Source organism: Carya illinoinensis, chromosome 1 (assembly GCF_018687715.1).
Source record: "Carya illinoinensis cultivar Pawnee chromosome 1, C.illinoinensisPawnee_v1, whole genome shotgun sequence".
Taxonomy (NCBI): domain Eukaryota; kingdom Viridiplantae; phylum Streptophyta; class Magnoliopsida; order Fagales; family Juglandaceae; genus Carya; species Carya illinoinensis.
Window position 1 is genome coordinate 4,619,374 of NC_056752.1, and position 15,455 is coordinate 4,634,828.

Consider the following 15,455-nt stretch of genomic DNA (forward strand, 5'->3'; position numbering starts at 1 on the left):
CAGTAAGTTAACAAAAACTTCCACACAAGCTAATGATGCATAGATGACAGTAAAAGTATAAATGCATAATCAAATTCATAAATAATTAAAGCATAACTTGGCGTACAACATAGCATAATTGACATGACTTAAATTGAAACATGAACTGAACTTGACTTGACATGAACTTGATTTGAAACTTGACTTAGCATGAACTTACTTTGAAACTTGAATTAACATGAACATGATATGAAATTTAACTTATCATGAATTTGTTTTGAAACTTGACTTAACATGAACGTGATATGAAACTTGACTTATCATGAACTTGTTCTGAAACTTGACTTAACATGAAAAATACATACTCCACAGTTATTGTGGCCTCATGTATTCTATGTATAAATACATACTCCATAGTTGTTGTGACACCATGTATTCTATACAAACTTGACTTAACATGAAAAATACATACTCCACAGCTGTTGTGGCCCCATGTATTCTACGTGTAAATACATACTCCACAGTTATTGTGACTCCATGTATTCTACACAAATTTGACTTAACATGAAAAATACATACTCCACAGTTGTTGTGGCCCCATATATTCTACACATCACAATGCAGTTAAATACATACTCCACAGTTGTTGTGACCCCATGTATTCTATGTGTAAATACATACTCCACAGTTGTTGTGGCCATATGTATTCTACACATTACAATGCAGTTAAATACATACTCTACAGTTGTTGTGACCCCATGTATTCTATGTGTAAATACATACTCCACAGTTGTTGTGACCTCATGTATTCTACACGTCACAATTGCTGTGTCTCACGTAGTGTATGCGTCACAATTACTGTGACCCCATATTTCATGTGCCACAGATGTTGTGAACCCCACGAAACTGAATGTACTCAAGATGAAACGTGACTGGAATACGAAATGACTGAACCCCTGATGTAACATAACATGACCTGAACATAACTTGAAATACATGACCAACTTGAGATAGAAACATTTCGTAACATGGCATAACATATAATAAACAATATATTTAACATGACATACTTGCAACAGTAAATATCATATGACTTGACATACATATAATAGATGACATACTTAGCATGATGTACTTGTAATGTACAACAATACATGACAGAATATATTATGTAACAGATAAAAACTGATGACAAAATAAATTCTGTATAACAAACAATTACGTGATGACTTGGCATGGCATGACATATATGATAACACACATACATATACTGTAGTTCCTTTACTTAGCACACATACACAGTAGACTACTAATAAGTTAAAAGCTAACTTACCTCGATCTCCGCATTTCTTATTGTTGAACCCAAAGTTTCAAGTTTCATGTGATTATAAATCTATACATGGATTTTGATGATAACAAATGAATTCAAAGAATAAAGGAGTTTCAAACTCAAATTGTCCACACAATGGAGTCAAGCACATCAAAGAACTAAGCATGAGCAAGAAAGAAATAAGTTCACATTAAAATCATAGAGTAATGTTGTAAATCTCTTAAAATTCGAAATTAGGATTAATGCTCAAAATTAATATTTTATCATAAAGCATTAAAATACATTTTCCACATGTGCATGAATATTTTTGAAAATTAAATTTGAAAATTTTGAAAGATGATTGATTGTCATCTTTTACATGTGCATGCCTTGATTAAAGGGTTGATCTTTGAAAATATTAAAGATGATTGATTGTCATCTTTAACATGTGCATGTTTTATTTGAATATTTTCAAAAGTGATTGATGCTTTTTTAGACTTATACAAAAGGTAGATGATTTTATTTGAATTTTTTGAAAAGTAAAGTGTGCTCCTTTTGTCATATACAAAAAGTAAAAGATTAGGTTTGAATTTTTTGAAAAAGAAAGTGTGCTCCTTTTGTCATATACAAAAAGTAAAAGATTAGGTTTGAATTTTTTGAAAAGAAAAGTGTGCTCCTTTTGTCATATGCCAAAAGTAAAAGATTAGATTTGATTTTTTTGAAAAAGTGAATGATGTTGTCTTTGACATGTGAATCTTTTTAAATTTGAATATGAAGTCTCATATGCCTATAAATAGATCATTTGAGAGCTTCACATTCACAACATCTAGAGTATATAACATTCATTCAAAACTTTCATTATCTCTTCTTTAAGCATTGAGCCTTAATTCTTGTTCATTTTGAGAGATATAGTTTGCGCTGTATTGTTCTTATTTCACTCATTGATGATTGTTTTCTGATAACCTACCCACCATCAGCTTTTGTATCAGAAAAAGGGTGTGTATAATCCTTGTGTGTGTAGAAAGTATTCTACACGGGGAATAGTTGAATCACCACGTGTAAGGTGATTGCAAGTGTAGAGGGTGTTCTACACGGATCCTTTGTAGCGGTGTTGTTCAAAGGTGTAATAGGTTTCTATCTCTACCTGAAAGAGGTTGAATAGTGAATTTGGGAATCCTCAAGGGGTAGCTTAAAGCGAGGACGTAGGCAGTGGGGCCGAACCTCGTTAAAATACTGAGTTTGCTTCTCTCTTATCCTTACTCTTTAAATTTATTGTTATTTCATATTTTGTTTATATTTTATATTATATATTTGATTTACAATTGTTATTTTTTTTAATACAAATCAATTCACCCCCATCTTGTGTTAGTCATCTGGGCAACACTTATAAAATTTTAGGCGCGATCACAAGAAACTGTAATTAGTGATTTTAAAAGTTAGCACTAAATCACTAATAAATTGAAATATGGAAAAATACTAATTTAAAGAGTAAAATTTTCATTTTACTCTACATGTAGGAAAATGACTGTTTTATCCATAACTTAAGGATTTTGCATACTAACTCCAAAAGTCACTAAAATTTACATGCCTCATGTAAATTTTATCCTCAATTCAAATATCAATTTAGAAAAATTTAAAACTAATCACAACTATTAAAACTCCATAGGGCCGAAATTCTCATATGCTATTTCTATTGATTTTTGTTTCCAACTTGTTTTGATCAACCTTTTGATCTATGACTTATAAATATGTGATCTTCAAACCAAACAATCACATGGTTTAAAAAGATATCTTAAAACATATATAAGCTTCTAATTCAAGATCACATGGTTAAAAATTAACCAAAACATAAATTAAGCCAAGAACATCCACACTTTGCCTTATCTGAATATCTCTTTGCATAAAATTTCATATCTATGGAACTAACATCAAATATCTTCAAAATAATAATATAACATGTATATAAGATGCTTAGGATCCTCCAATAAAATTATCAAAGTTATTGGAATAAGTTTAGACCACCAAAGAGTTAAACTTTTTCAAAACAAAAACTGTTTTTCCTCTTCCAGTTTCTAAATCTAAAAAAATCTTTCATCAAAACCTTTAATCATGCAAAACTCCTCAATCAATAGTCATATATACATGTTAACAATACTCCATAAAAATTTCGGATTCTTATCTATCCATCAGCTTGGTCAAAAACTCTAAATTATAACATATTCTCCAGTTTATCTCCCAGAATGATCTTTCTATAGTTTACATAATATTTTACTGACCAAATGATCTTCAAATGGGACAAGTAAGATATCCACGTAAACTAAACTCAAAAAGGAACAACTTATATGAAGGAGACTTTATGATAAACCACTTACAAAAGTTTCAAAATGGGCATGCAAAAGAACTCTTAAAAGCTGTCCGAGAGAGCGTGTTTGATATTCTTTTAATGGAAAGTGTAAATGAAGATAATTTCGTGGGAAGGGATGACTGGAGATACTTATGGATGAGATATGGAAGAGATGAGACTGGAGTGAGAGTTAAGTGTAGGACTCTCTTACCCGAAATGAGAGTTAAGTGTGAGACTCTCTTACCCGAAGTGAGAGTTAAGTGTAGGACTCTCTTACCCAATAATATCTACGAAATTAGCTTAAAATATTTTTATCCAATAATATCCACAAAATTAGTTTAAAATATTTTTATCCAATAATATCTATAAAAATTAGCTCAAGATATTTTTATCCAATAATATCTACATTTTTGAACAAACGTTTCGTCCGAAGATATGAAAAAATGTTATTGCGCCATAAGACTTTAAATAACCCTCCGAGTCTAATGGCACAAACCATAATATATTTTGACACTTCTAACTATCTCCAATAATCAAAAATACACTTCGGATACCATAATAAATAATAAGACTAACTATGTAGTTAGACTAAAACCTATACGATTAATGGATTCGTGAAAATTTATGGGGTCTTTATGAGGTTCCTAAAGCTAATAGAAATTTCACAATTAAATTTCTAACGGACTGTTACACAATTCATATTATTTTATTGTTATATAATGAAAAAATAGCTATTCCAATGTGGGGATTGGAATAGCCAAAGTCAAATCTATCTCAATTTAGCTAAAAGTGTCCTTTAGATTTAGCCAATCCATTAGAGCAATCTAAAATGGAACTCTAATGTGTCCTTTTAGTTATAATATAGATTTTTAGTTAGATTAGTCTGTATTGGACTAGCTATCCTAAATTCTAAATAATAATATAATATTAATTATTTTAATTATATTTGATAATTTTTTTTTAATATTTTACAAATACAGTTCATATATTAATTAATAAATTTATTAAAAAATAAAATTATTATTTTTCAATTATTTTTTCCCTCAACCTAATTATTCAATAAATATATTTTGCCAACCATTCACTCAACAATCACGTATACAACGATACTAACATTTATTCTACCCAAGATAGAATTGTGATTTAAGATTTACATTTTTAAAATAAAATAATATTTGATCCTTTTATAATAATTGGTCATAGATAGAGAGCACCTAAGATTTATCGTAGTTGATATTTAAAATTTTTCAATCTTTGCTAGATCAATGCAATGTGATTTTATCATATTCCTCTCCAATTTGCACTTGCATTGCCAATGCTTCTAAGAGTGTAACTTTATCCCTCCCCTTGGATGAAAAGCCATCGTAAGTAGCACCGACGGGTGTATTCTTGGGCACAAACTCTCTCTCTTAAAGAAAGTTAAGGACGCACATTCCTTCTTACTGGTTGAAAATTTTATTTGGGAGCAAAAGGGATTAAAGAAAGATGAAAGAGTTTTGCAGTGTGCACAAGAAGGGTAGTTAAAAGAATAAAAATTTAAGGATAATTATTTTTATGTATTTTTTTATGTATTTTATTAATGTGATTGATTATATATTAAAAAAAATTAATTTAATTAATCATATCAATAAAGTCATATATATAAAATATGTAAAAGTGACTTTACTATTAATCTTAAAAAAATGAAGAGCGTGAATAAGAGAGAGACGGGATTAATACTCTGTAAATTGCTTCCTGCCTTTATTCAGAAAAGGCCAACATCGTGTATTGTTGCTTTTTAAATTAATTCAATCATATAAAATTATTAAAAGAAAAATGAGAATATATGACTAGTTATTTATTATAAAGAATAATTATTTCATGAGATCATATGAATAAACTCATTTTAATAAAAAATAATAATTTTAACTAAAAATAACTAATCACAGAAGGAGATCGAGGGGATCGATGTGCATTTTGTCTTGCCACTAAAAATAAGCAAGAAGAAGGAATTTGTACTTTATAGGAAATATTCAAAGATATTAATGATTTAAGACAAATATTTAAACAGCATTTCTGATAGATCATGATTGACTACTTGGAGACAAAATCATACGTTGTCTGAAAATGTGCTTTTGAATTTTCGCCCGCACACGTACGTAGAGCTACATGTTTACGTACGTATGTCGACGGTCGACCCAATATGCTTAATTGGAACTGTAGGTTTATATATGATACATGATAATAGAGAAATGTTATATATAATTGAAATATGTGTAAATATCGTGTAATTGTCTAAGAAAAATGAAATTTATATTAAAAAATTAATTTTTTTTTTTTCATGTGGATCTTTTATTAATTTATTTTTTTTAAAAAGATTATATGGCACTTACACAATCACAATTACAAATATCATTTTTCTAATATTAGAGGTGCGGGTTTAATTCAAATGTCAATTATTTCGTTCCTTGTTTTATTACTTTGGTCGAAGCAATTAATAGCTAGTGTCATGTAAGAATATTTTTCAATATATAAGCTGTCTTAATTAACAACTTAAAACAAAATTAATATAATTATGTTAAAAATTGTGAAAATGGTAATTGTGTATCAAAACTCTTTTAATATGATTGTGCTTGGTGAATATAGATCATTTAACCCTGTCATCTTGATGCTTTCGTAAAGGTTAAAGGAACGTTTATTCAAAGGTTTTGTAATTAAAATATTTATAAGTAAATCTTCAAGCGGTAGATAGATTTCTTTTGGGCCTCAGAATGATTTTCTTTCAAATTTTTTTCAAAGTTCACAGCTTTATTCTAATCAATATCTATAATATCATTTCTTTATCATGTTTATAAGTATTTTGAGTGATATATAATAGTGATTAAGCAAATCTTAGATTTAATATTGAATAAATATAGATGGACCGATCAATTCTAATAAATCAAAACAAACTAGCTCTAAGTAATTTTAAATATTATATGAATTGAGTCGCAATCGTGCCTCGTTACAATAAAAATGACTTTTTACAGTATTGAAAATCGTTGCAAAAAGTACTAATGCAGTCTCCAAGAGCTTTCTGTATCTATTAACTTTCGCAGCTAGGAGGACGATAACAATGCTTGTCAAAACAATCTATTGCATCGATTCATAGTTTGTTGCTTGTTGCAAATACATTAGCTTTTGTGCAAATAGAAGATATTCTACCGCAAAAAGCCGTCAAAACTATTATTATTATTGTCGCAATTAAGTATTTACGACGATATAAATCGAAACCAATAAAAATTTTTTGACGCAAAAAGTATTTTGTGACTAATTCTTACACGTTACAAGTAAGATAATGAAAATGATAAATAAAAAAAATTAAAAAGATTATAAAAAAGAGAGCATTTCACGACTAAATTCTTGTAGATAGCTAGCTAGTTGATGATGATTGAGCCTCAATATTTGTTTAAGATCTAATTAATTAAACATGATATTATTTAATTTTCAGATTCATCATCATGATTTTATAAATGTTGACAAACCAAGCAGCCACACTACCTACAAGCAGCATGAATTATTAATGGAGCTAGCTAGGTAGGTACGTAGGTTATGATATCAAGTTAATGTCCTTTATATAGTCCGAAGCGGTGGGTCTCCTTTTCTTTTTTTTTTTTGCCTTTCTCGAAAATTAAAGGTTCTTAATCATGACAAATAAAGGCAAAGACGAGTGAGTGCTGATATTTATGTACACAGGGACTTGATCAAATCAACGTTGTTCGTCTATCAACTTCAATGCAATTATAATTATATTCACCTTTTAACCACTTTGAATAATGAAAAGGAAGAGAGTAGGAAGCATGGGGCCGGGGCCGGGGCCACAACAAAACAACAAAATAAAAATGGTCGGCAGAGATCATCGATACAGTGCTTTAGGTTGCTTCCTTATACTTACATATATCAATATCCATCTAGATGCTTCTGCAATGGTGGAGTACACAGTACTTTGATCAGATGCTGAATTTGACCGAGTTTGAAGCTTAAGGCTCAAGTTCTACTATTAATGTTACAAAAAGCTTGGGATTAAAAAAAAAAAAAAACCAGAATTTAAAAGCTTATTTGGCCACGTGGCAAAAATCCGTCGTGGGTTTCAGGCTGGCTGGCCAACCTATAAAGCTGAATGGAATATATGAAGAATCCCTTTCCTTTTGCCCTTTGCAATACCTTCGTCAACCAGAAAGATCAGAAACATTCGATGTTGAGTGAAAGTGTGGTGGAGAAATTAGTAGAGGGTAGATGACCCCACAACGAAGACGGGAAGAAAGTGTTAGAATCGAAACCACTCCCAACACAGCAACGTCGAGATTCAATCCATCCTGGTTTTGGTGATTTTTACAGAGGTTGTGGTACAGTAGTTGACCAAGTTCTAAAAAGATTCGACTGTTTTGTTGGATTTTCGTTTTTACCTTTTCAGCTCATGCCTGGTTTTTTGCGTAGGATCCAAGTAGTCTCCCACTTCCAGTTACTCATTGCTGGTACCTTTTTCTTTCTGTCTTTCTTTCCTCTTCTCTTACTGAAATGTGTGTGTGACTTTGTTAGAAAAGATAAGTCCTATGCAGGACCAAAGAGAATTGATGCTGTGAAGGATAACATCTATTGCCGTCTCTAATTCTTCTTTGGTAACCGTGCATTCGTGGTTGTCGGGAATTTTATCTGATAGGCGATTCGTTAGATTCTATTGTCTCTGCATATTCTTATTCTTTCTGGGATGAGTTTCTGAAACTTGGTGTTTTATTTGGCTTCATTTCAGTTTAGCCTGCTGTGTTATTTACCATCTGAAAATTGTCAAGCTGGGAGATTCTACTTGCTGTATATATATATTAATTGGATGGGTTTGGCGGAGGATGTATGGAACATAGATAGGTTGTTCGATGGTACTGGGCTGAATGTTCAGCCTTTTCTTTTTGGTCGTTGTTTCGGTGTCATTTTCAGGATTTTAGGAATTGAAGCATTGTTGGCAAATTTGTATATTTGGTGGTGGGTGATCATTCGGTGTGTTCTTTCCTTTCTTTCCCCCCATAGACAAAGCGTTCTTTTATCACTTATTCTGAATTTTTTGATTGGGATAATATCTTCTTTGATTCTATCTGCTTTTACGCGAAGAATTCTAGTCCATAAGGTTTATTAGTCTCTTTGATATCTTCTAAATTTTTTGTAGACTTAGATACGGCTTCTCTTTCAGGCCACTGAACTCTCCGAGAATGACTACTGTAGTGCTTCCCTCCAATGATTTATATTCCTCTTTGCTTCTAGTTTCTTTAGTTTTCATCTCAAATTTGTGTTTTTAAGTTCCCCGATTAACTACTGTCTCAAAGTCTGGAAGCTGTCTCCATACTAAAGCACAAGTAAAATTATGGGACATGGCTTTGGTGTTATTGATCCGTGATTAAGGGATTGAGGTTTCTCAAGAATATTACCCTGTTTTTTTTTTTTTTTTTTTTTCTGTTTTCCATTGTTCTTAACACCAACAGGTGTATGTTTCTAATTCTCAATGCAAATTCTGTTACTTGTTCTGAGATTGCCATTAGCTTCAACTATATTGCATATTACTCGTGCCTTTATATTGTAGATTATTGTTCAAGCATATGATTTACTATCTGAAAACTTAATTAATCTTAGAAACCTTTTCCATATATTCCTCATATTAAACTTGACCAAACTGTAACAGTAATTCTAGACTCTCATCCTCGTCATTGATGCCTTTATGAACTTCTCAAACTAGTCATCTCCAGTGGTCAGAGATGTTCTATGCATCTATCAAAATTACTTTCGACAGTTATAGTTCTCTAATTCAAATGAATGTATTGGGTGCAGGGAAAAATCATATTTGGCGATATGGAGTGGCCGTCACTGTCACTGTCGCTGTCCAAGGCTCTTGAAGATAGAATTTGCGATGAAGCTCGTCATTCAGAGGTCATCATGGTTTGTGCTTTTCATGGATACACTCTTGTGGGTCCTGCTTTTTTATTTTTTAACAAAGAGGAAGGTAACCCCGTAATCTATTAAAATACCCTCAGTTGTGGGTCCTGCTCATCTATGGAATGCGCAAGCCTATTCTCTAATGGTAACTGATTTGTTGGATAAAATTCACATGTTACTGGTTAATTTGTAAACCAGCATAGCTTCTGTAATGGTAACATTCTTGCTAAATTTTGTGCCACCTTGCTTCTTTTATTGCCCAATGCTAACTGGAAACCTCATATGCAGGATGAATTCAAGGAGCAAGAAGATATTTATTATGCTATTGCACTTTCCCTTTCAGAACAGGACCAGAAAGGAAAAAAATCAATTGGTAAGTTGCACAGTTTGCCTGTGCTGAGATTGACATGATTCAATTGTTATCTGGGCAAATTTGTTGGATTCTAGTAAATAAGAGTGATGACTCATTATTTTAGTTACCTTACGATGGCACACCGAGAGATGTTTACCTTGAAGTGTAATGGTATATCTCAAGTACTTGCGTTACACACGTGAATATATGCTTCAATGTTGGATCTTTATTTTGTGTCAGTGTTCTGTCTATTCTTGTTAAATCTTCAAAGGCCATATTGTTAGTAAAACTTTGTTATTTCTTTAATTTCTTTTTGCTGATTACAGAGGTTATAAATTTTTTTAATCACGAATCTCTATGAATGCAATCTGGGCAGTAACTTTTGTAGGTAAGAGAAATAGCTAAACTCTTTTCTGAACCCTGCCTCATTCTTCCCTCATTTCAGGCCAGGTTTCACAATTAATTGCTTAACATATCATACTTGCCAGGTTTCCCTAAACCTGAAAACTCAATTGAAAGTTATTCTATGGGAGTAAATGAATTCATAACAGGCTCCTTGAGAGTCATAATGAATAATTAGAGTCTCCTCTAACATTAGTACATAATTTTCAGGTGTTATTTTCTGATGCAGAACTTACATGTTTGGAAATAAGAAATGAAGCCTAGAGTCTCATTATTTACTTTCTTATTTTTCTTAGACAAGGAATCCCAATTGGAGGAATATAAGCAGCTTGCTAGAGCTCAAACCAAGGAAGACGAACATATCGCTAAAGCTCAATTGGAAGATGATGAGCAGCTTGCTGAAGCTCTTCAAAAAATCATGTACATGGAGTCTCCTCCTCACTGTGAAACTGAAAATATATTTCAGCCTCATCCATTCAACTTTCCATCTGAATACAGGTATGTGTGGTAACCATGCTATCCATGGTACATAAATATCTATGGCTAATTGCTCTAATTCTTGGTTTGCTAAAAAGTTTAGCCAGTTCTCTTAGCCACTTTAAAATTAGTGGAAAGCTAGCAAAAGATGTAGCATTCTTTGGATGAATAACTGCCTGGTAAAATATTGATGATAGAAAATTTGGGAGAAAAGGCTCAAAATTGTTGTGGATGGATTGTGCATGCTTATGAATTGTCCTGCAATGGATCATCTTGTTTTATATGGAAATATGTACAGAGAATCATTGCCGTTGTACTTAACTTTATCTGGAGTGGAATGGTAGGACTGTGAGAAAATTGTTTGCATGCTAAAAAGGGAGAATTAGCTGTCATGGGGTGCCATTTGTGGTGCAATTCCTCTTTTCATCCTGTGGACAATTAGGCGGGTGAGAAATAATCAAAATTTTAAAAACACATTTTTACAATTTTTTTGATTGGCTGTGTGCTTAAGAAGGATGAGTTGTGATTATTTTTTGAGTTTCCTAGCTTCTTTGTTTTTATTACTAATAAAAAATTAGGGAAAAAATCAGGGGATTTGGAATTGTGCAGGATAGTTTGATATTAAGCATTCGACAAGGATGCTAAATCCAATTCTAAACCCTTCCAGTTGTTTTGTATTAATGCTTGGCATAATTGTAGAGGTTTCTAGATAGCTAATTTTTTTCTGACCAATGGCATTACATTGTGTGACACACTTCTAAAATGGGATACACTCTGATACGTTTGATCCATGGATACCAAAATTTTTATTATTCTCATGTTATCTTACGTTATTATATAGATAATAGGCAAACTGTGATGACGAGTAATGCAATACTACATTAATATGGAGTGTTTCTTTGAATTATAATAAGAGGTTCCTTTTGCTGTGCCAAATTACATTTTTTTATGGGTGTGCCAAATTACATTATTGAAAGTAGACATGAACACCTAGCTGCAAGAGAAACTGTTTAGAGCTGAGAGTTTGTCATTTTATTTTTAAGCTAGTGTTGCCAAAGCTTGACCAACAACAGAAGTTTATTAGAGATCCTACCAGAGCCAGTTGGGTTTGTATGATTAAAATGGCTTGAAAAGAATTTTGTTTTACATTAAATGGACTAGGACATGTTCAAAGAACAAACAACAAACTGCTGGAGTATCAGACATTTGAAAAACATATCCAAGAAACAGAAGCTTGAGGTTATGTAAGTTGATCTTGTAGATTTTAATATGCATCTCTTTTGTAACACAAGATGATATACATAAAAAATAATTTAAACTTATCTCAGACCCTGAAAAATGGAGTTTGGGACGTACTGTTACATAACTTCCTGAATTTACATATGTACTTATATCCACACCTTTTGAAACTTTCCAACTCTATTTTTTGTAAATTTTCTGAATTTTATAATATGATCATTGGGGCCTCCTAAAAAGATCTACCAAATTCAATGAGTTGTTCCAATGGATCAAAATGGCCAGTTATTAATGGAATTCCTGAAACATGACGTGATTGCTGGACAAAATGGCTTGCAGGATCTGTGCTCGCTGCAAAACTGAGATTGGCGGTGGAGAATTTTTGACATGCATGGATGCTGATTGGCATCCTGAATGTTTTCGTTGTCATGCTTGCAACTGTCCTATTACTGATAGTGAGGTGAAAGTAATGAGTTAATTGAAAATCTAGTTTGGACTTGGATAACAGAATGCCTGAGTCCTTGCCTGATTTCCTCTTCATTTTGGTAGTTCGATGAGTATTTCTGAGTAGAATATCTCCTTGGATGACAGTTCTATATATCTGGCAATCGCTCTTATCACAAATTGTGCTATAGGAAGCAGCGTCTCCCAAGATGTGAAGTTTGCAAGAATTTTGTAAGTCTTTTTAATGTTCCATTGTTTGATCTAGTTGGTTCTTTTAATTCTATGAAATAGCTATGTTTTGTTTGCTCTTTCATTTGGTTTACTTATTATCAAACATTATATAAAATAAATTTCTGATTCTCATAATCTCATTAAAATAAAACCTGAAAATAAACTTCAAGGTTGAGATTAATTATAAATTTACGATAGGGAAAATACCTGTGCAAATTTGTTAGGCCTCATGTTCAGTTATCTAGAAGACAAGCAGGTTCCTGTAAAACTTAAAATCATAGATAAATAAATAAATAACAAGATGAATTCTCTGAATGGTGCTCATTAATTTTAGTGTAAACCTTTGGTAGTAATCGGGATCTTCTCCCCAAGTCTGGTCAAGTGTCAGGTTTGTTTAAATACAATTTTCTTTTTTTGGTAAGTAATGTTTAAATACAAATTAGTAGACCTAAGGGTCCTTTTAAGGAAATCTCCCAGGTTAAGGTCCAGCTAAAAAATAATTCTCTATGTCCGACATCTCACTAAGTATTTGCTGCCCTTATACACACACATACACACACTCACACACTTAATTATTGTTCCTTCTGTACAGATCCCAGCAAGTTCAAAAGGTCGTATTCCGTATATGGAGCATCCTTTCTGGAAGAACAAGTACTGCCCCTCACATGAACATGATGGTACTCCTCGGTGTTGTAGCTGTGAAAGAATGGAGGTCAGTTCTGCAGAAGAGACCCCCCCCCCCCCCCCCCCTTTCTCCCTCTCCCTCCTTTTTCTTGAAATAACAAAACCTTGAAGAAAGCATCATGATATTAAAAACAACTGCCGCTACCTGCAAAATATCCTTAAGAAACACATTTTAGAATTGTTTTCATCATGTCACTTATAATGTAAATTTTCTGATTCATGCAGCCGAGGGACACAAGATATCTGTTGCTTGATGATGGTCGAAAACTATGCCTAGAGTGTCTAAACTCGGCCATTATGGATACTGAAGAATGTCAACCACTTTACCTTGAAATACAGGAATTTTACGAAGGTTTAAATATGAAAGTGGAGCAGCAAGTTCCAATGCTCTTGGTTGAAAGACAAGCACTAAATGAGGCAATGGAGGGAGAAAAGCATGTAAAGGCCAACGCATTTACCTTTTCATGTCACACATATGTATTTCAATTTCATTTTTATTTATGTTAATCTTGATTTTTTTTACTAGGGTCATCATCACTTGTCTGAGACCAGAGGACTTTGCTTGTCAGAAGTACAGACTGTCCCTACTGTAAGAACTTTCCTAGTGTTCCAACAGAATCCTTTTATAAAGATATGTGTCATCGACCGGCCTCTATAATTTGTTTAATTAAATTACTAGATCTCAAGGAGGCCAAGGATTGGGGCAAACCACCAGTTCATAGACATGAGAACTGAGCCTTGTAGGCTGATCCGAAGATGTGAAGTGACGGCAATTCTTGTTTTATATGGCCTTCCTAGGTACTCTTTTTTCTCATTTGCACTTAGACCCATCTATTGTTTCAAACGATGATATTGGCTTTAGAATTTGGAAAATGACCAAGACTTATATATATGTACAGGTTATTGACTGGGCAAATCCTGGCACACGAGATGATGCATGCATGGCTAACGCTTAATGGTGTTTATCTGCATTCTTATCATTTTTCCCACTGACATTATTTACCTCTTAGATGCGGTTACCCCTGAACTTACCAATAGAGTCTTTTTGACAGGTTACCGCAATCTGAGTCCAGAGGTTGAAGAAGGTATCTGTCAGGTCTTAGCTTATATGTGGTTGGAGTCTGAGCTGTCTACAGCATCTGGAGGTGATGCTGTACCATCAACATCATCCTTGTTTTCATCACTCGCTTCCTCCTTATCCTTTTCTACATCAACATCATCCTTGTTTTCATCACTCCCTTCCTCCTCATCCTTTTCTACATCATTAAAAATGGGTAAACGATCTGACTTTGAGAAGAAATGTGGTGATTTTTTTAAACACCATATTGAGGTAGATGCATCCCCAACTTATGGAGATGGATTCAGGAGAGGTAGGCAGGCGGTCGACAAATACGGCCTGAAGAGCACTCTTAAGCACATTCGACTGACAGGAAGCTTTCCTTAAGTTGTAGGGTAATGTTAATGGAGTTTTTCCTCCACATGGATCAATGCATTGCCCTCCCTGCCATATTCAGTTCACTTTGACCGAAGTCACTTAAAATAAGTCAGTGTGACTGGAAATGACAAAATTTAGAATAAAGATAATGATTTCTCTTATTGTAATCTCCTCCCGGCCGCGTAATGGTGCTATGTTATTATACTTCTATGTATTGAAACAAGGAACATAAAGAATGCATGTACGTTTTCTCATGTTTGTAACGTTGCTGGGCTCTCCAGTCAAAATTCACTCTTTAAGATTACACATCCATCTCACTACATAATTAGTTTGTGTTTTAGAGTCCTTTTTTCTGATGTGGTTTATAGCTAAATTAAACTTGATTGTTGCTCTAACGTGCACCCACTTGGGAAGTAGCAGTTGGCTTCCTGACATGGCTCATGCTCACGGTGGGAAACAGGTGATCCCCTTCTCCTAAAACTACTTATTTTTCCACAGCTCAAATGGATTTGGATCAGTTTACTCTCTTCTCAAGGGTTTAAACTTAAAAAGACTGCTCCATACCTTGAAATGGATGCCATAGGTAACTTCAACATGCTCAATTGCATAAGCCAATGGCGACTAT

The 15,455-nt window shown here is 33.0% G+C and overlaps 1 protein-coding gene across 17 annotated transcripts in view; it reads left to right on the top strand.

Annotated features, from left to right (window-relative positions):
• The window catches only part of LOC122306859 (protein DA1-related 1-like), a 34,139-nt gene extending 19,055 nt beyond the window's left edge, over positions 1-15,084 (top strand). For 10 of the 17 annotated variants that reach the window (XM_043119475.1, XM_043119452.1, XM_043119443.1 and 7 more), the window contains one exon: positions 14,560-15,084. In XM_043119475.1, coding sequence (XP_042975409.1) covers positions 14,560-14,839 — 280 coding nt within the window. In that variant the 3' untranslated portion in view covers positions 14,840-15,084. The other 7 variants (XM_043119393.1, XM_043119386.1, XM_043119434.1 and 4 more) reach the window with 7 other exon arrangements.
• The last annotated feature ends 371 nt before the right edge of the window (positions 15,085-15,455 follow it).